This window comes from Botryllus schlosseri, chromosome 6, assembly GCF_051294905.1.
Source record: "Botryllus schlosseri isolate E-star chromosome 6, Bs_hap1, whole genome shotgun sequence".
Classification (NCBI taxonomy): Eukaryota; Metazoa; Chordata; class Ascidiacea; order Stolidobranchia; family Styelidae; genus Botryllus; species Botryllus schlosseri.
Window position 1 is genome coordinate 17,168,146 of NC_137241.1, and position 25,143 is coordinate 17,193,288.

A 25,143-nucleotide genomic window follows, 5' to 3' on the forward strand; every position below is an offset into this window, starting at 1 on the left:
TCCAAGCGAAAAAGATTTGTTACCCAGGGAAAAAAATATATTTCCAAGTGAAAAAGGTTTGTTACCCAGGATAAAATATATTTGCAAGTGAAAAAGGTTTGTTGCTCAGGGAAAAAGGTTTGTTACCCGGGGAAAAAATATATTTCCAAGTGAAAAAGGTTTGTTACCCAGAGAAAAAATATATTTCCAAGTGAAAAAGGTTTGTTACCCAGAGAAAAAATATATTTCCAAGTGAAAAAGGTTTGTTAACCAGAGAAAAAATATATTTCCAAGTGAAAAAGGTTTGTTACTCAGAGAAAAAATATATTTCCAAGTGAAAAAGGTTTGTTACTCAGAGAAAAAATATATTTCCAAGTGAAAAAGGCTTATTACCAAGAGAAAAAATATATTTCCAAGTGAAAAAGGTTTGTTACCAAGAGAAAAAATATATTTCCAAATGAAAAAGGTTTGTTATCCAGGGCAAAAATAGATTTCCAAGTGAAAAGGGGTTTGTTATTCAGGCCAAAAATAGATTTCCAAGTGAAAAGGGGATTGTTACACTGGGTAAACGATAAATCTCCAAAGGACAATGGTATTTTAGTTAGATAACGGTGGACCTCCAAGTGAAAATGATAATTTTACACAGGTAAACGTCAGTTGTCCAAACCAGAATGATATTTTTACTTGGATAGGTATCTTGTGTTCAACGCCGGTAGTGTGATTGGTCTTGTTAAACGTAGTTACCGAGTTGTACAATTATGAAGGGGCGGAAAATGAAATTGCTATTATGATCGTCAGAAGATTGTTGTATGTAGATTTGACAGTAACCCTATCATTCGCATATGACAAACACAATCATGGCCATTAACTAACTTGCTCGGTCTAGATCAATGCAAAAGAGATGATTCGTTTTTTGAAACCGTAGCGAAGACCACATGTAAATCGATGTGATAGACTTCTATCTCCTTACAGTCAGTCGTGTCGTGTCCATTTTAATACGGGGCCCACGGGTATGACATGCACACACTAACGCCGTGAACAGAAATCGATGATTTTGATTAATAAAAATATTTCTTGACTACATCGGAATGTCTATGTTGTAGAAAGTAAATACTTTTATGGTGTTGTGTGTTTAATGAAAGCGATTGGTTACAAGTATGTGTTGGAGAAAGAAAATTTATTTTTCTGTATGTGACGAAATGAAAATAGATTCGTGGTTTTAATTGGATTGCGCTGTTTAATGTACGTTTCAACAGGTAGACTTGACACTGAACAACAATTCGACCCACAAAGCATATTCGTTGTATGATTTGTCACTGGTGTGTAAAGGGTTAGGAATATTTTGAATGATAATATCTACTAGCTGTTTTGTTGTGAGAGCGATCATGTGATGACTCAGCACTTTTCGTTAGCAAAGTAGATTGATCTATGTGAAAGATGTAAAAACCGTGGCTAGAAACATATGTACTTTGTTGTTGGGGAACTGCTATGGTGTTGACATAACCCTCTGGAAGTGAGTATGCTTTTCTTTCACGAAAGTTTACGTGGCTCCGTTGTAATAAATTTGTGTTGACTAAACTCGAATGGATACTGCAATTGTGCTGGACTTACACATGGTATTCGCATACTGTACACATACAAACTTTTGTGTAAACAACTCTGATGTTTCTGTTAGTACTAGTTCTGTGTTGAACTATTTGATTATTAAGATACATGAACACCCATTCAGACAATAAAGGTCTTGTGATATCGAAACAGTTTGTAGAGTCTAACCAACCATTCTTTAGTTTCGTAATGTGAGAATATCGAGTAAAGTTAATTACTTAGTGCGATGTTAATATCCTTCGTACTTTTGTAAGAGTTGTGGGATAACATACAAAGTAACTAATTGACACAAACAAAATGGTGATATTGTGAAGATGATGCCGCAACAAGTGATATTTTGTATCGGGTGTTTGTACTTTAGGAATAGCGGAGTGTGCGATATTTTGGATATGTGTGCACGGTTGTTAACTACGGTTGTTCTTGGTTCTTGCGTTGAGTAAATCATAACTATGTCTAGAATTCAAACACATCCAAGTAAGTTCTTTAGTGACTATGATTACATCTACTTTGACGAGAGGAAATGGGAAAATTAAAATGGATACTACTGACGAACAAAAAGTGCAAAATGGTTTTATCAGATTTAGGTGTAGGATATCTTTTCGATTTCTTTACCAGAGTGTGTTTTACAAATATCTCTAGTACACCAACGTATAGGGTACAATTATCAAACGTCGTACAAATTGTTTATGCGACGGCAACGACTTTGGGTTACTTGGTTTCGATCCTTTTGTAAAAGATTGTCGGACAATGGGGTTATAATCTTCTGTAATGATCGAGGTACGTGATCAAGTTTCCAATCAATTAATAATCGGACATACGACTTTGGTTTAACGAATCATAATATTTCTAAAATCATAAGACACAAATCGAAATTCATATCAATCAAGACCTTTGCATGCTTTGAGTTTTGTGATGGCGTTTATTTCACCTGATAGAAATGAGCTTGTATCAATAGTAGCACGAAACGCATTTATCATTTTCGGTGTTATTGTTCACCCACTTCGACTGGTACTCGATGCCAAAAGTGATATTTTCTAATAACCTTTACCACAACATCGGGTCTAATTATCGTGAATACTTTAATAATCAAGTCGTGGTCGAGCATTACAAAATCTCATATATCAAATCAATGTGTCAATCCTTATGTTTACAGTATGATACCTTTCAATGTAAAACCGGCGTTTGATTGTAAGAAATGAATTCTCAACTACGTTGGTCAGGCATTCAAATCCGGTATACTCAAATGTAATATGTTAATCTCAAACCACACACCGAGTAGTATTTACTTTGGTTTATAAAATATATCAAGTAGTAATTACTTTGTCTTGCAAAATAGTAACGACTTTTACAGTTGAAAAACAAAAGACGCGTCGTAGGGATATGAATACAACCGAACTTGCTATGGATTTTGGATTGTAGTGATTACTCGCGTAGTCTTGTCTACTTTTCGTAAGGATACTGTTGAGTTGGTTGGGTAAGTTACAAACGGATTGAATTGACAAGGTTTTTTTGTATTTTACTCTTTTGTTCATGGGAAGATGCTAAAATGTTGAGACGTAATACTATTTCCGTTCACTCGATTACAACAAAAAATAACCTGATAGTTTGTTCAAGGTTTCGACAAATAGATTGAAATATTCCGATTTAACTCATCGCGTCGCAAGTCGATCGCGGTACGCACAAGTGGTTGTCAAGTTAGAAAGATTTACAACAGGTGCTATTTCATTGATTGATTCTATTGTGTGTAGTAACACATTAAAATATCGCGATAGTATTTACTGAAACTCTATTTGATAAACGGAAAACTCAGTCGTGAATAGAGTTGTAAGTTTCAAGGATTGTTTCAAAGTATGATCTTGAAATGTGACTGGATCAAAGTTGGTAGTCATGTTTGTCAATATATTTCAATTCAGACTATGTCAAAGTCCAAATATTTCATTTTGGATTATCTGGATTTAACTTTAGTACATCCCGCGAATGGATTCCGATGCGGTACTATAACATTTTTGATAATAATGACTCAAGGATTTTCAATCAACAATACTGGAATTTTTTGGTAATGCTAGAGTTGCCAAATGATTAGTTGTGTGTTTTTGTTAAGTTTTTGATTTCAAGTTAATAAAGACAATAACTGTGTAATGCACATACTTGTGATTCTTGATTCTTGTAGAGTTATAGTTGGTATTGATTCTATAAGTGTGAAAACAGTGGCGCGGAATGTGCGAATAATTCGATGCGGCTGAAAGTTGGCGTCAGTAATATTCGGGTTACGTTCGATTCAACAAAAACGCGGTAAGGGATTTGTCAAAGGATTAGAGTTGTACCGATTTAAAACATTCAGATCCGAATTGACTTGATTTGTGTAGTGAGTTTCATTTCAAGTTGATAAACTAACACATTGATTGAGTATTTTCATGGATCTTATCACGCAACTAAAGTCAGCCACTATTCTGGAGGCGTGAAACATATAGCGATCGCGGGAGAGTGACAAATTGTCGGTTTTCCAATCATCGCGTGCGACGGTTCTGTGACAAACTAATTACCAAAATATTACCTTGTAGGCGGGTATGCGGAATTGCTATGTCTGAAGTATTATCCGGTGAGTGGTCGTTGGATTTTAAAATTATATCACACCCTTTTGAATAAGCGTTCACTTCACAAAGGATTAGAGTTAGAGCGGAAATAAGTGACAATTTGTCGCTATTCAAGTTACCGCGGTCTGTTATTCGTTACTTGTTAAATCTTACCAGCGATATCAAGTACTGTGACAAACTGATTACTAAAATTTCACCGCGTGAGCGATCGGTATGCCTGTAACACCAAGTCGTGAAAGATGGTTATGACCGAGACATTATCTTGTCAGCGATCGCGGGGTTTTGCAAACTATTTCACAGCTATTTGAAGTGGTAATTTGTGACCGTTGTTATTGTTGATATTCGAATCACCGTCTACGCCGGCTCTGTGGTAAACTAAATACCAAAATATTACCTTGCAAGTGATTCCTAGACTTAGCAAACTATTTCACACCTTTTTTGCTGAAAGTACGACATACCGCCCGCAGTCTATACCGAAAGTACGAATCACGACCGCACCCATAAGACGCAATAGCCGCATGCGACCCCCGCCGTAAGAAATAAGTGCCGCTCGCCACCCCGGGTTTCGTGTTAGCATCAATAGCCGCTTGCGACCGCCGCCATAAGACGCAATAGCCGCATGCGACCGCACCCATAAGAACACATGGCGAGTCACCACAGATCCCGTAAGAATACACGACAGGCGAATCACCGTCACCACCTATAGTAAAAAAGACGAGTCACGACCGCCGCGGTTGGCCGTGAAACAATTCAGCGCGCAGGTCATTCGAAATATAGGTCGCACTGCTTAATCCTCACAACAAACCACGTTTCCGTCCGCGCGGTTATTGTTGGTGACTCGTACATATTCAACATCGCGCGAGAGATGCCTGAAAGTACGAATCATCGCCGCGTCCATAAGAATAACGATATATCATTGTCGTACTCGCCGTAATTTGGAATATACACATTACCTAAGGACCAATCACATGACTATTTACTTGATACATATTCAACACGAAGTACGACATACCAACAACGAAGCCGCGTGCGAGCTATCCCTATGCTGAAAAGGGTTACCGTGCGACCACAAGACACAATAGCCGCTTGCCACCCCACCATAAGGCATAAAAGCCGCTTGCCACCCCCGGTTTCTCAGCCGCTTGCGACCTCCACCATAAGAAATAAGAGCCGCTTGCCACCCCCGCCATAAGCCGCAATAGCCGCTCGCCACCCCACCATAAGGCATAAGGAGCCGCTCGCCACCCCCGGTTTTCCAGCCGCTCGCCACCCCGCCATAAGAAACAATAGCCGTTCGCGAGCGATCTATATAACTACTCCCGATTGCAGCTCAATGGCTTTGCGGGCGGCTAACGATCAGCTAATGTTATTTGAAAGAGCTTTCATTGACAAGAACGGCATTTCGGGTCGTGATCAGTACAGGTATATAGGATTTCATGGGGGTCTGATTATACCAATTATTTGAATACTGTTTAATTATCACAGTCACGTGATGTATGCGCCAAACCTTCACGATCAGTATGGCGGATCTGCCTTTCCTGGCCTGGTCGACTCCATGTTTCAAATTGGTGATAGTAGCGACCCACAATGGGAAGAGGTCAGTTCAGTACATTAATCGAGTCGGTTCGTATGCTAAGAAACAAGAAAATAGAGCAACATCATGTAATATGTTCATTATCGTGGTAGGAGGTAGAGTCTGTACAGCACTGCCCAACGTGAGAATGCATTATTGCATATGGTAGCATTCTCTGCCTTCTTTGTAAATTGCATTTTCTTGTCAGGTACGAAGGCAATATTCGATACTCTTGTATCACATCGGTTCTGCGGCTTCAACACTTGAAGACGTCACACCTATCAGGGGATATTCTAACAAACATTCCGGTTACGTTTTCCAAACAAACTAAGAGGCGATGAAGGGTCAAACGATTCGGAAACGTGTTTTTAGTACAGCTATCTTCCTTGTATTTGTAACGTTGGCATTTCTCGTCCGTAAATACGGAGAGTCATCAGTGTTCAATGCGTCGTATCATCATGCTGTCGGATTTAACGGTGGATGTCCCTGCCCACTTACCCCTTTTCACGCTAGTTGCTAGGTATTGTGGGATATTCAGCGGGAATCGTTTGAAATTTTGTCTTGGATGTGGCTAGGTGTGATCAGATATAGATATGGTTGCTGCGTGTATACGTTATTTCCATTGCCTGACTCTGAGTATTGAATAGCTTTTTGGCATTTCCCGGAGCCAACTATAGCATTGCTCGTGGCAGTGGCGGCTCGTCCTATAGGGCAACTGGGGCACTGCCCCACCTAAAATTCTGTTCAATAACAATTCTTCACCATTTATAGACGCACACCTATCTATATAAACCGAAATCACAGCGAAAATCGTATACTTCTTGTCCTTTCGCTTGTAAATGCCCAATGGGCATTGCCCATATATAGCGAAGTCTCTGCGAAAATCGAATTCTCTTCTGTGTTTTCGCTTTGCGAATGCCTAGCCGGGGCTTGCCCCGGTAGCGCTCATAACAAGCTTTCACTGTCTATTCTCTCAAAGCCGCGCACAATAAAGAAACGGTGATTTACTCTCTCCTATTCATAAAATTACCGAGCAACCGGGGCACGATAGCTCTGTGCCCTTAAGGTGAGATGTAACAATCGTATCTATAGCTGAACTCTGTTACCGTCATCTGCGTTTAGTCGACCTTTGCTGGTATAGGTCGATTTTAATGGGGTTTCACACCATGAAAACTCTTGAAACTTGTTCTGTCATGTCGTGATGGTGGTATTTAACACTGCCCCAAGTTTCAGGGTTTCTACTTAAAGTTTAGGGTAGTAATTCCGTTTCCGAAGTTGAGTGTGTGCTGATCCGTCATGTATCGCAAACAGATTTTACTCAAAAGCCGGTATTGGTATCCATTGGTTTTGACGATGTTCAATACCGAGATCGGTTATGACATTTGGCACGGAAAGTCTTAATGTTAGTATCGAACGCTGTACCAAGTTTTAAGTTTGTCACTGAACTGTGTTAGTGGTAATTTGGCTTCCTAATTCGAGTGAGAGCTGACTAGTCATTTATCGCTAACAGATTATACGCAAAGCCGGTATTGGTCTCTATTGATTTTAACGATGCTCCTTACCTAGATCCGTCATAAGCTTTTGCACGGTATGTCTTGATTTTAGTATCGAACGCTGTGCCAAGTCTCAAGGTTGACACTCAATGATTAGGGCAGTAATTTCGTTATCAAGGTCGAGTGTGGTAAAGATGTGCTCCTATCTGACACTTTAGCCTACAACACATTGCGGATTTCACGCAAAAGCCAGTGTATCTGCGGTAACGTTAACAGAGATGATGATATCATTCTCAGTTTGCATTCAAATATTTACTTTGATATTATATTCTCCAATGTCAATTTCACCGTGAAATTGTGGCCTTCAAGCCATTTGCTTACAACCCCCTGTCAAGCGCGATAGTTATTTCGTTTTCGATGGCGGCTAACAGCTGATCACTTGATCAGCCTATTCCTCAGTAAATTTTACGCAAAATTCGGTGTTGGTCTGTTCGCATTAATTTTGACAGTGTACCATACCGAAAAGGGCCATGAGGCCACTTCTCGATAATGTCATGTAACAGTGTACCAAGTTTAAGGCTTTCATCCACGTATTTATTCGGTAATATATTTTCCAAAGGCGATTTCGCAGCAGACCTATAAGACAGTAATAAAAACGTATGTGTCGTGTTACAGTCTCCAGTTTCAAGGCCAAAATCTCTTATGCTGTACCGACTACCGAGACCAAATTTCCGAGGCTGCTATTCTTAGTTCTTTAGAATGATGTTTTGGATTCAATAGGACAGGCCCAATCTATGAGATAACAATTGCGTATCTGTCCGAATTCGTTGACCTTTCCAATTAGGCTTACGCTATCTCTCGAGTTATAGTCATTTCCATTTCTGCAGATAATTAGTCAGGTCTAATGCGAACATGAACCGTGTTGAATCTTTGTTCCGTACGCCGTTTACGCAGTTACCACACTTCAAGTCACATATCACCAGCAGACCTCTCGTGGCACATACGTTAAAATCACTGTTGCCGGGAAATTCATGTTACCGTACCATCATTAAGTTACTTGTTTACGTTGGAAAACGCCATTGTGACGTCATCTTGATAAAAGTCGCTTGCAGCCCTTGCCCCACCACCCGATATTGTCACGAGCCGCCACTGGCTCGTGGTATTGTGTGGTTCAACTCCCATAAATAAACATTAAGCAGAAATAACAGCATACATGCTTATAAGCATTTAAGATACGAAATTCTAAAGCTGCATTGTTTTGATATCTTCACGTTGTCCCAAAGTCAAGATTCGATATAATAGTCTCGCAGAGCACACATGAACACTGAACAGTGTCCATAAGACTTCATTACAAGAAGTCCAGATAGTATACCCGATGGACGGCGCACACGAAACGGGGAGAACAAGAGTGGGAACGCGTCATTGGTAGTTGCAATTAATATCAGTGGGCAGAGGTGGTTGTTTCGACATCCTCACGTCGCATTGTGTCTTGTACATTTGTACATTGTGCGTTATCGATGAGTGAAAGTAATAGAATCGATGGTGATTATGATACCATTGTGATTAAACCAGAACCCCATTCCATCAATATTAAAACTCATGGACATTTTTGTTGTCAGATAATACACCCTTTCAAACAATTTAATGGAAGAAGCGGGTAACGAATGGCAATCCGTACGCTGACGTCACTAGATATACACCATGCAGTTACAGATGCCTTGCATGTCCCACTGACGTTAGCATCTTTTTACCGTTTCAATTCATGGTCAATTGCGATTAGTAGCCTACGCATGTCATTCATACATATTCATTGTTTATGTTGGAATTGTTGGGGGATTAACGAGTCAACGAACCTAGATTAGTAATCTATAGTTGACCTCGATTGTTTTATCGATTATTGCAACATTGTCCTGGCGCATTGAAATGTTTTTATTGTTACCGCAACGTATGTGAGTGAGATTGTAATTGTCTGCATTATTATCGTCATTATCCATTGATAGTAATCATACTTGAAATTTGCTGCTCTGGTAATATATTTCATTTCTATGTTTAAAAATGCACATTTTGTTGTGAACTGTACTGAACTGAACCGCCGCGAAGCCAAGGTAGCTATGATCCCAATAATTTTGTATTATCTAAGACAGGGGTGGCCAACCAGTGGCACGCGAGTAGGTTTTGAGTGACCCGCGAGGTCATTCTCGAAATTAGTTACAATATAAAAAATAAATTACCCAGGTAATTTATTGTGGAGTTGCAAGGCCAACCAACGTTTGATTAGCCTGGCCGCGAAAGATGGGATGTGGATGACAAAAATATCAGTTCCGACGCATTTGCGTAGCCAGGTGTCAGTGACCATAGAGTAGAATATTTCGTGGCATATTTATTTGACTTGATATTTTTCGTAGCACTTCGCACGATTTATTGTCACTCAAATTCTTGCTTTTAGCATTGGTGCCCCTTCAATAAATTATAAATTAAAAATACCCCAATTTACAGAATTTAGTCAAACTATGTTCGCAGTTATGAGAGAACGCGTCGTCCAGCATGCGACTTTGCGTCTGCACTCACAGGAAGATTGTCGGCCATGAAACCATTGCACAAAATGATAGACGCATGTTCACTGAAATCATCGATATTGATATGTTCAAGCGCCCAATAATCCTGTCCTTGCGAAATGAGCCCAGATATATACAGAGGCGACCCGCAATATATGCAAGTAATATTATTATTGACCGAATTCATTGATTACCTATAAAAAAAAACTTAGCGCTTGGCGCTTTGGCCGTCACTGCACGCCGGGTTTTCGTGACATAATTGTTATCGATTTTGATTCGTAGTGATATAAGTCTGGTTGTGACCGTTACCTAATTCGGTTCGCTCATATGGGACGACTGAAAAGGGCATCCACATTCACGTGGCCCTCGCGATGGTTCATAAATCTCGTGTGGCCCGAAAAGGTTGGCCACCCCTGATCTAATACTACAAAATGTCAACTTAGACCAGGGGTCGGGAACATATGGCTTGCGGGCCATATATGGCTCTTAACCATTTCTTTAGTATTGAATTGATCAATATTGCAGCAACTTGTTATTAAATTTTCATCACGGTCAGTATAAACATGTCTTTGAGAGGTAAATACAATGCCGTATTCAGGGTTAGAGACTCGAATCCTCCCTTTCAAAATCCTCGAATTAATTAGTTGTCGCGCCGACGATCAATATCATACATGAATTCGATGTACCCTACTCGATGTCTTGGATTGCACGATACGTTGCTTCATCAAATAGAATAGCAGACATGGTGACGCCTGTATGACAATGCGGTTCAAAGATGGTCATTGCCTTCCTGATCTACGGTGAGAAATGAACTGCCGTCGAAGTGACATTCACAATTACCAACTCGATTACAAACAATGCCATTGCTATCCACGTTCTTGATTGGAAAGTAGCTTTGTATAGTACCGGCGATGAAATGTAGGCGAGTAGCGCAACATTATATGTTACCGCCGAACACTTTGAGAATTGAGAAGTCGATCAACATTAAGATTTTCGGAATCAGTGTGACAGTTACTTTCGATTACTATCAGTTATTATATATTCTACGCTATTTACGATGAATGGCGCTATCAATGGTGAGGCTTGGCCCGCCTGCTGTGCCTTACCTCTCGTCGTCTCGCCATTATTTACGGACGGCAAATATGCAAATTGTGTGATTTTGGGAGTAAAAATGTTCAAAAATCTAGTCATTGATGAACATAGATGGAAAATACCAATAGTAATTGAAGTTTTCACAATTGTTCACTCATCCTGACGACAGGTGAGGCACGGCTTCACCTGCCACCCCTGACCCCACGCCCCCCATGTATCACACCTTGCAGCGGGTATATATTGCTTTGGTGATCATGTTTGCCTCCACCTACACGCATGTGATCATCGATTCTCGCATTTAAAAAGAGCATCATGACGAACGTACGTTCTCGTATAACTGACGAAAGTCTCATATACTGTAGCAAGCTTATAACCATGGGACATAAAAAGACGCATTAACTGTAAAAGCGTGTAAATAGTAGATTCACACTTATTCTGTTGTCTACGTCTGCTGGAAATGTTAATTGTCTTAAGCTTCGAAAGATATCATATGGCTCTCACTGTAATACGATTAAAAGATGTAATGTGCAAAAGATCTATTTAACTAAAGCTTCGCATGCTCAAATACGACAACCAGCATAATTAGCACGAGTTTTTACAGAGAAAATGTGGCGCAGGCAACGAATCCCAAGCAGCATATAGTTCGAATCAATGATATCTTGATGTCGCGAATTTTCAATTGTGACGTAACATTTTATTGACATGTATGGCTCTTTGGGAGTTAAAATGGAAAAAATAGGGACGAAAAAGGCTCCCGTCCTATCGACTTAGACAGTGTCAACATTCATTATATTTTCGACTTGACTGCCTCTTTCGTACGAAGGACTCGAATTCGAAATTCTGTCCCTGGTATTGACGTATATGATCATGAACCTTTGCAGAGAAGTAGCTAAGTGTCCGCAACGCGGTTTATTCCAAGAGGCAACATATCTTGAAGGTTTACAAGTGAATATAAGATTTGTATTCAATAGCGAATGATCTTTCAGGTACGTTTGAAGTAAGGGAAGGCGTAATAATGTCAGTATCTGCGACGTTACGCGAGCTGTATGGATGAAAATATAAGATCTTCCATAATAGATGTGTCGATAGTGATGGTGGGTGTCAAGCAGACTGTTTAATTGTCTGTATCTGGAATGTGTTTAGATTATGCGCAATCTATCTAATAGATTCCAAAATCTGAATGTTCATCCATTCGCTAGCTAGTTATTTTGATCATATCGAAACACGGCATATATAGTAACCCCAAACGATTTATCCTTTCTCAGCCAACGTGACCAGATTTACCGTTAGAACTGATTGAGGCGGTGTCCTCGAAAAATGTTACCACAAAATTATTTATCATGCATCTTAGGGTTGTAATTAATCACTTTGCTACATGTCGTTATTTCAAGAGTACATTTATATTGAACCCGAATGTTTCGGCTTACTCTCGTCAGGGGTAATCGTCAGCAACTATAAAGAACATTGTATTTCAACAATTGAATAGTATATTCATTGAAATGAATATACTATTAAATTGTATATTGAAGTTCCGTAGCTCCAAGACGCTCTTCAAATATCAACAATTGTATCACAAAATATGACGTCACCGACATGGAATTTCGAATAATCGGGGCAGAAAGAGCGCTTAAGCTCAATGTACTATCATTAGATGGTACACAGACTCTTTATGTAGGCACATGCTTGGTTGGTCGACTACAAGGCACCGAAATGAAAGTGTGAACGGCCTCTCCCGACAACAGGGAATCTGTCGTCCCGATAATTTTTCGCGAAAACAGGAATTCTGCCAATGGCAGAATTTATTACCTTTGTCTGTTCTGCATCAAGCTTCAGGTGTTGAGTCGCGGCACTCGCGGGCGAGCGTTTCACCGAGCGCGATTCTAATAAATCCAGGGACGTTAAACCCGAACATATAATTCATCGTCTCCTTATTACAACAATTTAAGATATTCAAATTTATGCAAATCCGAACGTAAGCACTTTTACTCGCATGATTTCTTAAAGTGGTCGTAAAATAATACAAAAACATGCAGCCTACTCATATGTTGTGTGGTATTCGATACCGTTTTCTGAGTTGCATATTTTACGACCGCGACTCGTGCAGACCCAGTGTCGCCGAGCCTGCGAATTATACCAGGACTATATGGGTTCAGTGAATGCATCATCCCTATTGTATGATAATAAGCATATCAACACTTACTTGTAGCGCAAAACCACTTGTAGTGCAAAACCGCTTTTCAAATACGCCATGTTGTTGATAATGGGAGGAAATAATACAGATGAAGAATGTATTTATTAACCCTGCCTGGATCGACATGCGATTACCTATTTTATTTATACATGCGCAGTTGCGCACAGTACAGTGCAGTCCGCGTATTATACAGTTGGTCGATGGTTCTTAGGGGACGTTCTATTCTGTTTGGTTCTTTGATCGAAATGTTTTGAATCGCAACTTTCTGTCACACTCTGCATCATGATGAGAACAGGAATGGAACTACAACACATTGAAAATATACACGTAGGATCGTCGAAAATGGTACTGTTTCTCGAGAATTCTGGTTGTAATATGCTACTCTGTCGGTTGACTCCCCTCTGTCAACCCAGCGTGCTTGCTGAGCAAAGATTCCCGCGCAATGACAGATTTAGTCATTCCTGATTATGTCACAAATTCACCCTTGCGAAATGGTTCCTGGGCTCAGGGGATTCCCAGAGCATAGTCCCACAATACTGTGCGAATAAGGGGTCTTCACGGGCCGAATAGTAATTCCCTATCTATAATAATTAAATCAACAAACCGTCACTCGTCATGAGGTCATGACGTCATGACATTTTCGAAATAGGGTTATAACAGTATACTCCGCTGGGTTCTCGAGTACAGATGAAAATTTCTCTTTTTTAATAGTGTTCGTTGGCGATCCGAGCGGATTATTGGCCCAAGCTAATTCCAGCCCGTTTGTTCGCAATGAAGGAACAACAGTACAATCAGTTAAATCATGCGTGGAGACGGGCAAGCATTTGAATTTAACTGCATCCAAAATGAAAAAAAAAGGTTATCTCATTTTCTGACTGTCTTTCAGCGCAAAGGATGTAACGCGCAGCCTATATACAATCTGCAGACATTAGCTCGTGGTGATTTTGTGTTTGTTGATCAATATGCTTGTGCATGTGCAATGTGCATATTTGTAAGGGAATGTTGTTCAATAGGCGACGCTAAGCATTTTCCATTTTCCATTTTTGATTTATGAACGCATTGTGATTAGGAGGACATCAAAATTATTATATATTGTTACAAAGCCGCGACTCATTCACTGACTTAGCTCGAATGATTAGGTTGCATCATATACGTGGAAAGATTCAGAGAGGTGCAGATGTAACAGTCATGCAGTAGCTGGCAATGATATATACCAGTTTTGACGACGGGTGAAACAGGACTATTCAAAGACAGCATATTTTGTCATTTGCAATTGTCGATCGGTCAACCTTGGACGAGCTTGGTTTGCAGACTGGCCCCGGATTCGCTTTGATTTCTTGTACGCTTGAACCGTCTTTTCGCACAGGAAAATACTTCCGAAAATATTCCGCAAGTAATATCATCAATTGTATTTACTCTCCAGCTTTATATTGCTTAGATCAGAGGTTCTCAACCACCGTTCCGTGGCAGGTTTGTTTCCAGCCGGTTCACCAAATTAGACTGTTAGGCCTATATCTCAATTCCAAAGTGAAAGAAGTGGTACGCTTGTCCATTGTTCAGAGAGAAATGAAACATCAAATTTGAAATTTATTTTGAAATTTGAAATGAATTGGTGTCGTAATATAGAGTTCATAGGTTCCTTTGAACTTGGTGTACGTCACAATGCTGCACGTGTTGTACGAAACTGTTTAAAAGTTGGTTACGACTCGTTTAGTAACAGTTATATGTGAAAGTGATCTTATAAGGATATGTTTAAGCAGCGTTCGTTCAATTTCGACTGTACGTACAATTTAGCGATATTTAGCAGTGGAGTAGAAGCTGGCAAACAGCAAACTCAGCATTAAAAGAAGTTTTCAATATTTACATATTAGTTGTATACATTGATCGTAAATTCAATTTGGTCAATTTTGATTATTGAAAATTCGCTGGTCCGCAACATATTTTGATGTTTTGCCGGTCCGTGGGGTCAAAAAGGTTGAGAATCACTGGTTTAGATGGATATCGGTCGGGTTAGTGTTAGAGTGGGCGTATCCGCCATAATTGTCGGTATCGTCTTTGGCATCTTGATAGGGTATTTCAGCAGGCAAGCCTCCGACAATTGCGAAGAAACGACGCACCGTCAAGATGAATTGGATGTGGCTAAAATGTTATACGATGAAGTTGACAAGAGTCGTTTAGAGAATAATTTGAGGTGAATAAACTGGAGAGCGATGATTTATTGGCAGAAATGTGTTCGCGTTCATTATGGCTCCATTTCAGAATATTGACTTCGTCGCCGCATATTGCTGGAAGCAAAAGGGACGAGATTGACCTTGTAAAAGTAGTATCGGAGAGTTGGCAGAAAAGTGGATTACAAATCGCGGTCCACCCGTACGAAGTACTGCTGTCTTATCCGAACGAGACGGATCCTAACTACGTCGCTATCGTAGACCAAAATGGTATATCGGCTATATTGAAAATCGCAGTTCGTATACATCGATTGAGATTGATTTGAAGACGTGAACTCACATTAACACATATTACAAGATTATTACTGTGATACTATCATCGTTGGAATTGTGCAACTCGGTGATTTCGAAACTTCCCGGCTTCCCCGCCCGTCTAGATCAAGCACATACATCGCATTAACACGCTAATATATTTTTAAGAGGCTTTTCTTCTCTTGTAGGTTTGCCACAAATTGAAAATATTTTCTGAACCACTGGCGGATCTGATCTGTACAATCAGATTGCTTGAGGTTTAAAAACTCCCCTTTTAGATTCATAATTCCAAATATTCTAACATCTACTGTTCATCTGCGCTTACAAATTCAATGACACATCGGGTACTTTAGTCGCGTTTTCTACGATGTAGTGTAGATTTAGGTCAAAGATCAAGGTCCCAAAATATATGACACTGTCACTATATATTTATTCAAAGGTTCCGAAGTTTTTAAAAGCAGTTCAATCGAGAGGGTGATTGATGAGTCTGAAAATCATACAAATGTTGTCAATCCATTTAACGCCTATTCGGCCAATGGAATTCCTCAGGTAATATGCAGCGAAAAGTTCAAATAAATGAACTGCATAACCGTAGCTTCTATATACATCGTAGGCCTAAAATTAGAATTCAGTGTACTGAATGTAACCTTATCCTGACGTAGCCTAAAGTATCCGATTCATATACCAGACGGAATCTCCTTCCCATCTAGGGCGACTTGGTATACATTAATTATGCTAGAATGGAAGACATCCAATATCTGGAGCGGGATCTCACTATCAACCTGACCAACAAAATATGCATCGCCAGATACGGAAAGATATTTCGCGGTAATAAAGGTAAGACGAACTGATCGAAATCTTGATTTGCGAACAATAGATATGGCGTAATGGCGAAGACTACTATACGATCACAATAAGTAACTTTAGATTCAATATGAGACTTGGTTTCAGATAGGAAATAACCACATCAATGTAACACGTATTGTATATATCTTACAGCGTATCATGCAGAGCATGCGGGATGTGCTGGTTTAATCCTATACTCCGACCCATACGAATACACTGTCAAGGGCAAAGCCGTGTACCCAAACACATGGTTTCTACCTGGCTCCGGAACTCAACGAGGGACCTTATTTCTTGGCGACGGGGATCCAGAAACCCCCAATTATCCTTCCCTGGGTATGATACCATTCACCATTCAGGATAAAGACTAATTTTGACATCTAATACAGGGGGGTGTTGCTGGGTGCAAACACAACCTGTCCTCTCGAAGTTGTGACTGGGGAAATTTACACGCTTTCGTTTTCTATGATACAGTATCTTCGAATTCCCATTCTGGTTGAGGCCCGTGATATGCTTTACATATACCCAAAATCCCAACTGGTATTTCTCCACCAATTGCTATGCGCGACTATAGATTATAAACACTATACATTCATTTAGGCTTTTGAAAACAGTGCTTGCTGGTATATTCATATGTTTCCAACGAACAAATATTGTCAAATGACGAGTAGCCTATATGGAATTATCATGCTTCTGACGGCTGCTAGTTCAACACAGATTCAGCATGGCGCACGCCAAAATCGAAATTGAACGTACCTGCAATTCCTGTAACACCGATTGGATACGACGACGCTGTAAAGTACTTATCGCGACTAAGCGGACCGAAAGCACCAACTAACTGGCAGGGGGGATTAAACATAACTTATCATGTAGGTCCCGGATTTGAAGGCTCCTATTTGAACAGGTATAATTTTGAACTCAGGTATATGATACACGAGAGTGTCGAGAATCTATGAGGTTGACTCACCACGATGTTTAGCTTCATGAAAATGCACGTCGTGACAAGAAACGAAAGGAAATTTACTCACAACGTGATAGGATATATCCGCGGACGCGAGGAGCCTGGTATTTATGATAGCTTCCTTTTCATATTAAAAAAGATAACAAGTATCCTTCATTGTCGAAAGTTTTAAATCTTAGATTAACTTGCTTTAGATCGTTATGTTCTCTTTGGATCTCATCGTGATGCTTGGGTTTTCGGATCCGTCGATCCGTCAAGTGCTCAGACGATCATGCTTGAACTAGGTCATATCATGGGGAAAGCTATTCAAAAGGGGTGGAGGCCGCGACGAACCATTATTTTGTGCAGCTGGGGAGCGGAAGAATATGGATTTATTGGATCTACTGAATGGGTTGAGGTATAGCCAAATGCATGTCATATATAATGCTAAAGTATCGCGTGGCGAGATGGTATAATCCACGGCTGCAACTTCAATGGGTTGTGGGTTCGAGTCCGACCGAGGTCGACTCCGGAATTCCTATCTAGGGGTTGAAGGTTTATCTAAGATCCTCCTCCCCATGTCATCCGCGTAGCCAGTGTCTTATAAATGCCTAGAAGTGGGCCGTGCTACAAGTCGGCAGCTACGGAATAAGAATGAAGACTATAGGCCTGGTGTAAATGACCATAGCAGTCGACAAACACCATGAATAACACAAACAAGCAAACACCAAAGAATTGCATATAATTGGAAGACTGTACGAAATTCGCTTCTCTTTTTTTGCGAAGTCGCAGTCTTATCCTAAACGCTACATAACATCTATTTATATAATTCCTGGGATCCAGAAGTGGTCAAAGTCAGCGTTGTTAATCAAGCTGAAGTAACGCTGTGAGTGTCTACTCGATTAACAGTAGAAGTAGCAATTTCAAACGCAAAGTATAGAAGTTGAGAATGAAGTTGTGAAATGTACTCAAGTAAATAGTTTCAATTAGTAGATTTGGTCGATCGGTCGCGTATTCGTAGCTGGTAATCGGAATTCGTCTCTTTCTAAATTACATGGTGCATCTTCGCGACTGACACAAAATTTTCATATCCAATGACGCTATACAAATTGTTGCCGTTATTTGAAAATACATTCAGATGCCGTGTAACAGGTGCTCCTCCGACCAATTGACATGACAGAAATACAATTTTATCAAATTTATGCAAGCATATATCAAAACATCTTTTCACTTTACAAAACCCAGACTTTGTAAAAGTATGCAGTTATACGTGGAAAACGTTAGTGGAAGTAAACGTAGTCTAAAAAACACTTGAGTGAGCAGTACAAGTAGGCAAAACGTACTTAAGAACTCGGAAAAAAGTAAAAGAACTTCGTTTCTGATCAGCTCTGCTCTCATAGCTCTTTTGTTTTCTCATAATTGTAGGAGTTTCAGAAAAATCTCGCATCGCGAGCTGTTGTCTACATAAATCTTGATGTCGCGGTGATCGGCGGATATACTCTCTATGCCGGCGGTTCGCCAAGCCTTGTGGATTTGGTGTATAGCGTGACAAAAAGTTTTCCGAACCCAGACGAAGACGAGGTGGATTCCGGGAGACCTTCTTTGTACGATTCGTGGAAGGAGAGACTTCCCGACAACCGAACTTCGAAAGACAAGAAACCATTGTAAGTTTGGACACCTATTAGAGATGTATACTTCCTATAACAGGGTCAGGATTTTGGATTATAACTGGACAGGAATCCGGAAGTTTTTTTAGAAACAGGATTGGATCCGGATTCGCATTTTCCCTAGCGCCGGATTCGGATCAAGACAGGATTCTAAATTTCTACAGCATGACAGGGTCTTGGTTTTTGTTTACTTCGGTGTATTGCGTCCACTTAAACACGGCCATAGTGTATGCATTTACAGAATTTCAAGGAATCCTTCATAGCAAACTCCAATGCATTGACGGAGGTAAAACTAGAAAAATATTGATGACTAGAAGAGGCCAAATTAGTCGGATTTGGTACTCAAGTAGAAGTAGAAATTACGTCTGTAATTTTTACTCAAGTAACGTAACTTTCCATGTATGATGTGCAATATTTGACCGATTTTTGTCCTAAAATCGGGGGTGCGCATTGAGCATGGGCCCAACAATAAAACTTCAAATCACACCTTTCTTCATGTTTGTTGTCAATCCCGCACCACATTCAGCGATCCTGCGCAGCAATTCGTATTCATCGCTGTTGCGGGCTACCAATTAGCGAGAGGCGTGTGACCAATTAGTGAGATTCGTCTACGTCGCACAACATACCCAATATCTCTAATTTATCGCGTCAACAACAGGCCTGAACAATCGCATCTACAACAGGCCATGTGGGCAGGATATTACCGGTGGCCTAAACAGACGCATCTACAACAGGCCAAATGGCATGGAATCGCCGCGAGCAGACTTCAACGTGCATAATCGATTTCCGCTAATACTAAAACCATCGCTAGTAACTTATCATACGCGCAAATTCGTCAACACGAGAAGCTTACATAATCGGCATTTACGCATATTCATGTGTGCGAGTGCAGGGTGCATACTACATGAGTACAGACTATTTGCCAGAATGTACATGCCATTTTCAGCGTGCGTATTATACATGGGGGCGTGTTATACAAGGAAAATTACGGTTCTCACATGCACAGGATGATGCAGATTTTAAACGCGCTCAATGCGATGATTTGAATGTCATATTCGATAGTATCGTCTTTAATTTCTACGCAATTACCAGTAGCAGTAGCTATTTCCAAGTAAATAAGTAAGTATTGTAGGCATTAGAAACTAAAAACTGTTAGTAGTCTAAAATGATAATCGTTTGAGTAAGCTGACCAAGTAGGCAAGATCTACTTGTGTGCTTGAGTACAAGCCAAAGTAGGCTAAAAGTGCAAGCACTTGAGTACGTAGCGCAAGTATGCAAAACATACTTGAGTACTATGAAATAGTACTTCTTTACCGGCCGACAACAGTAGGCAGTAGCAATAGATGCTTGCTCAGTGCTCACCCGCAACCAGGATTTATTGGATCCGGATAGAAGATGGAAACAAGATCTGAAAGGGATCCGGGTCCCGCAAAACCGAGATCCGTACATCTCTTATATGACTTGGTAACCGTTTTGTAATATATCCCTCAACGATCGGAGCAAATAGCTAAATAATCGAATACTTTGGTAGTGAGCGAAAGATTAGTACATGATTTCTCTATACCATTGCTCACGGTCAAACATTATTCTCCCCCACTATAAAATAAGAGTACTGATCTACGCAACACATTTACCAGCATATACATGCATTCTTTTTAATTCAGAAGAAATTTCATAGTGTCTATGTAGAAGTAAAGTTATCAAGTCTATTGCAGTATCCGACAACTTGGTTCCGGTAGTGACTACACAGCATTTCTGCAATTGCCTGGAGTGAGTGTTCTCGACTTTGGATATGCCTGGGATCTTGTGAGTATCATGTGATTGGAATAGACTACCATTAGCTCAGGAATTGTACCCATTCAATAACCATTACTAAAGAGACAAGGAATTGATTTTTATCCGACCTACCACTCCGTCTACGAAACATTTGACTACATGACAAAATTCGTGGATCCCGGATTCAAGTACCACCAAGTCCTGACAAGATTATTGGCCGAAGTCGGCAGGAGACTGATTGATTATCCGATCTTGCCGATAAATTTGGAAGACTACGGAAAAAAAATTGTGCAACTAAGGGATAAGTTTTTGTTGAGTCACGCAACAAAAATGGTACAAAATGGAATCGATATCCGTGAGTAACGTCATCTATCTTCCACTCTTGAAGTTATTGTGTGTGTTTCTCTGAATCACATGCAGGCATGTTTATCAATGTCACGGAAAGACTACACGAAGCAACGAAGAATTTCCAAAAACGAGTTGACGTTTTGCGAAATAAAAAGTACAATTACTTTACAGTATTTCAAAATGATAATGCATTTCATCAGCCCGACTGAATTTCAGATGCTTGAAAGCACTTGAAATAAGAGCCCTTAACGATCAAGCAATGCAAATGGAAAGATCGTTTATCGACACTAATGGAATAGATGACAAGACTAACTTCAAGTAAATGTTACATATAAAATAGTAGGATCATTATTCGGTTTCGACTCTAGTTGTTAAAATATAGCGTATAGGCTGCTGTTTATGACCACCTATGGTTCGACGTTGAAGGGCAATACATATACAGCACCGTAACTGCCGCACCCCAAACCCCCCAATTGGGGGGGCCCGAGCTCGAAGGGGGCCCAAAATTATTTCGTGAATTAGCATAAATCATAGCGTATTTTTTGAAAATTAATGCAAATTTTTCAAAATTTTTTCGCGCTGCGCGCGAATTCAAGCAGCCATTTTTCTATATTATTGGATATTGGGCCATTACCGCGCCACAGCCCACCAAGACATGCAATCAAGTTTTAGGCCATATAACATGCGACTCCAAGAAGTGTGCCAGAACGATCGGTAGCGAGAAAAGCTTGGCCGAAAAGGTCTATGCCCTTATGCAGACCGAAAACTTCGTTATATAGGCTATACAAAATACATATAGGTTTAATTGTCCATAGGCTCCTGAATGACTGGCGCCGAATGTTCCTGTCTTTGCAATCTGAACCTCACGAGACAATTACCATCCCGCTGGGGAAAATTTTATGCCAGTGAAGAAATACCAATTTGAAATCGTGTGCGTCTCTTAGTTTAGAAGCCTACGTTTGAACGATTCTATATTTTTTGATATAGCAGACTGGAAGTCACGAAATAACGCCATAACGAAGTCATATCAACGGGTCCGCCCGCCCGAAGATGTTTAATCAATATTTACGGGCCCTCACGTTTTCAAGACACTTCACTCAGCTCAACCGGTAAATCTAATTAAGTGAGTAGAGAGGACAATAAATTGATAGCATAATATATATGCAATCACCGATCTGATTGACCGATTTTATCATAAATTATCGAAAATTTTCGCGCCTCGCTTCCGCTCGCCTCACAATACAGTACAGATAATTTCGTGACAAACGCGAACAACGTGATGGGTGCCTGACGAGGTGCTGTTTAATTATTATTGAGTGGTCCTACCTTTTCAAACACACCTCACTCAGCTCTACCGGCAAATCTGATTACGTCAGCAGAGAGAAGATAAAAATTGATAACAAATACGCAATTCCCGATCATACTGACTGATGAAATCATAAATTTTCCGCGCTTCGCGCGCTTAGGCGACAAAAACTGCTTCACTAAACAAAGTCCCAAAGTTTAAGATGAATAGTGGTAAACAGTGTATCGCCGGAGGGGGGTCTGGGGGGCGAAGCCCCCAGAAGTTCGGTCTATAACCCTATGGGAGGCCCAAGACCAAAGTTTTTTTGGGGGGCCTGACGAAGTGCTGTTACGGCCCTGTACATATATGCACCTTTTCAACATAAGTAATTGTGATTATGCTGCTTTTATTCATGTGGCAGTGACGTAAAAGTCATATAATGCTCTGTCACTCACAGGTCATGAAATCAATATACAACTTACTCATACCAATTTCTACTCGAAACATAATGTTCGTCCAAGGAATTCACCCTAATGAAATAGATATAAATGAGATGATATGCATAGCAATAAAAGAATGAAAGCAATTTCGTTTAGACATATCATATTCGCGCCCGGTGAGCACGATAGATACTCGGGTATAGCGTTTCCTGCACTTGCTCAATCGTTGTTTGACATCGACACGGACACAGATAAGGAGTCACGCTGGAATGAGGTAAGTCATCTCACATAATAGAGAAACTATTTCAAGTAAATTTTGTTTCCCAGACTATAATATGTTACTACATACTACTACTGCTGCTGGTGTCAGCAGAAACTATATTGCTTCTGAATTTTACTTATTTACTAGATTAGCAGATAATTTGTCGAATATGCTAGCATGAGTTTGAGTCGATTATGTGTTTACATTCCGGCTGTAGCCTATTTGAGGGGCCCTTTCCGACACTAATATTTCTATTCAAAGGTCCGAAGACAATACTCAATCCTTGTTTATCACCTTGGATCTGCGGCGTCAACGATTCGCAAGTTAGCTCCGATGCAAGGAGCTTCAAATTCATGATTTTTATGCTGGAGCGGGAAAATCAGAATGCATCACGTTTTAAGACAAATTGGTTTGTGTCAATAAAACCTGAGTTGAGAGACTGCTGACTTGAGTTTCGCTCGTTTTTATTTGAAAGCAGGAGTTCATGGAATATTACAAATAGTTACCTTGTCACAAGATTAGATATGGAATAGGTTACCTGTATTTTCAAATTACATTACCGCAGGGGTGATGGAAAAGCTTTGCGTCCGTACAAAAATACTTTATCAAAGATCAAAAGAAGAGAATGAAAAGACCGATAAAGATAAAGACCGAACCCTGTTAAATTGGACATTAGGCTGAGGGGTGTCCCAGATTGAGAGGCCGTAATTGGTCGTTTCGACATACTTCTGTCTGTCCGCTATTTCACATTGTACGCTGTGTATATTGTAATAGAACCACCGATTACGCCACACTTAGAAAATTTGGATTAAGCTACTTAATTTTTGTTATACATCGGTCTTGTTTACCGAATGCTCGCGGCACAACTTAGCAGTCCAATCGGCACCCCGTTGAGTACCACTGGCCAAGGCTATGGTCAATGGTCATACTAAGAACATTTAATTAGAAATCGGCATCAACGCTATATGTATATTCTCATTGATATGCATCAATAGTTTGTATAACCTTAGATCTGTGGTTCTTAACCGATACTAACCCGCGGAACACTTGCAATAATCTGCAAGCCTTCGCAGAACCCCTAATTTTCGTTGTCACAACACAAATCAAACTGAACATCTAATACATTACTATAAATTGCTGGTGCGCAAATTGAACATTTCATTGACTTAATAGAACAAAATCATTAAAATATGATTTTCACGTAAAACGAAAACACCACACTGAATATAGGCTACATTGCAAATCCGCAGTTCCCTTTTAGATACCAGTTCAGAAATGCGAGGTTCACCTTGTACAGTGTCCTCGTATTGATAGTTCGAGACTCAAACGTGATACCAATTGTTCGATTAAAATGAGCTTTATATATTGGAGATATAATTGTCGTTTCACAAAGACTGCTGGGTTTCGATTTCGAACCGCAGCCTCCCCCGCGTACGCTATTGCACACACCGTACCACCCCAGCAGTGACAATAATTCGACTATTTATCGGACGTAAATGTCTGCAACCAATGATGGCCATCACGAATCATATACATCAGGGGTCGGCAAACCCCGGCACTTGTGCCATTTGTGGCACGCGAGATGATTTTCCATGGAACGCCAAATGATTTAACGAACAAGACATATTATAACCATGTTATGTTGCAAAACATGTCACATAATTTTCCAAAATAGAAAAGGCTAAGATTAGTTGATAAATCAACCTAATACAGAGTCTTTTGGGGGCAGGTTTCAGTTAACCTGGACATTTTTTCGCGCTCCGCGCGATTTGCCGTGACTTAATTTCTTGATTTTGGGAAACTCGCAAACTCGCAACCTAATATCGTATGAAACCGTTTTGATGCTTTAGTCTAAGAGTTTGCATGTGCACTGTGCACGTGTGCAGCCTATGGGACCGCGAATATTTTATACGAACCAGCATTTTGGCGCTGGGTATTTTCACGCCTCGGCAACATGCGACTCCGTGTGCTGTGTGAGTGTCCAAAATGATTTGCGGCGGTAGAACATTGGAATATAATG

General features: G+C 40.2%; 2 protein-coding genes and 1 long non-coding RNA gene across 4 annotated transcripts in view; 2 read left to right on the forward strand and 1 right to left on the reverse strand.

Moving 5' to 3' along the window:
* The window catches only part of LOC145441251 (putative N-acetylated-alpha-linked acidic dipeptidase), a 29,066-nt gene extending 21,889 nt beyond the window's left edge, over positions 1-7,177 (forward strand). Inside the window, exons 13-15 of the mRNA XM_080319073.1 lie at positions 5,508-5,600; positions 5,664-5,775; positions 5,960-7,177. Coding sequence (XP_080175199.1) covers positions 5,508-5,600; positions 5,664-5,775; positions 5,960-6,082 — 328 coding nt within the window. The 3' untranslated portion in view covers positions 6,083-7,177. The remainder of the gene's footprint in view (positions 1-5,507; positions 5,601-5,663; positions 5,776-5,959) is intronic.
* LOC145441282 (uncharacterized) overlaps positions 1-25,143 on the reverse strand; it is a 237,075-nt gene that overhangs the window by 162,029 nt on the left and 49,903 nt on the right. The gene's annotated exons all lie outside the window — the stretch shown is intronic.
* On the forward strand, positions 14,014-23,574 carry LOC145441252 (N-acetylated-alpha-linked acidic dipeptidase 2-like). Of its 2 annotated transcripts, none has more exons than XM_080319074.1 (15): positions 14,014-15,273; positions 15,342-15,520; positions 16,002-16,111; positions 16,273-16,399; positions 16,562-16,741; positions 17,123-17,327; positions 17,385-17,470; positions 17,561-17,763; positions 18,771-19,009; positions 20,728-20,818; positions 20,891-21,143; positions 21,209-21,290; positions 21,353-21,454; positions 23,018-23,135; positions 23,385-23,574. In XM_080319074.1, the coding sequence occupies exons 1-15, from the start codon at positions 15,077-15,079 to the stop codon at positions 23,478-23,480; spliced, it is 2,268 nt and encodes a 755-aa protein (XP_080175200.1). In that variant the 5' UTR covers positions 14,014-15,076; the 3' UTR covers positions 23,481-23,574. The 2 variants fall into 2 exon arrangements, with proteins under 2 accessions (XP_080175200.1, XP_080175201.1); XM_080319075.1 differs by having other exon boundaries at positions 14,015-15,273; positions 17,123-17,309.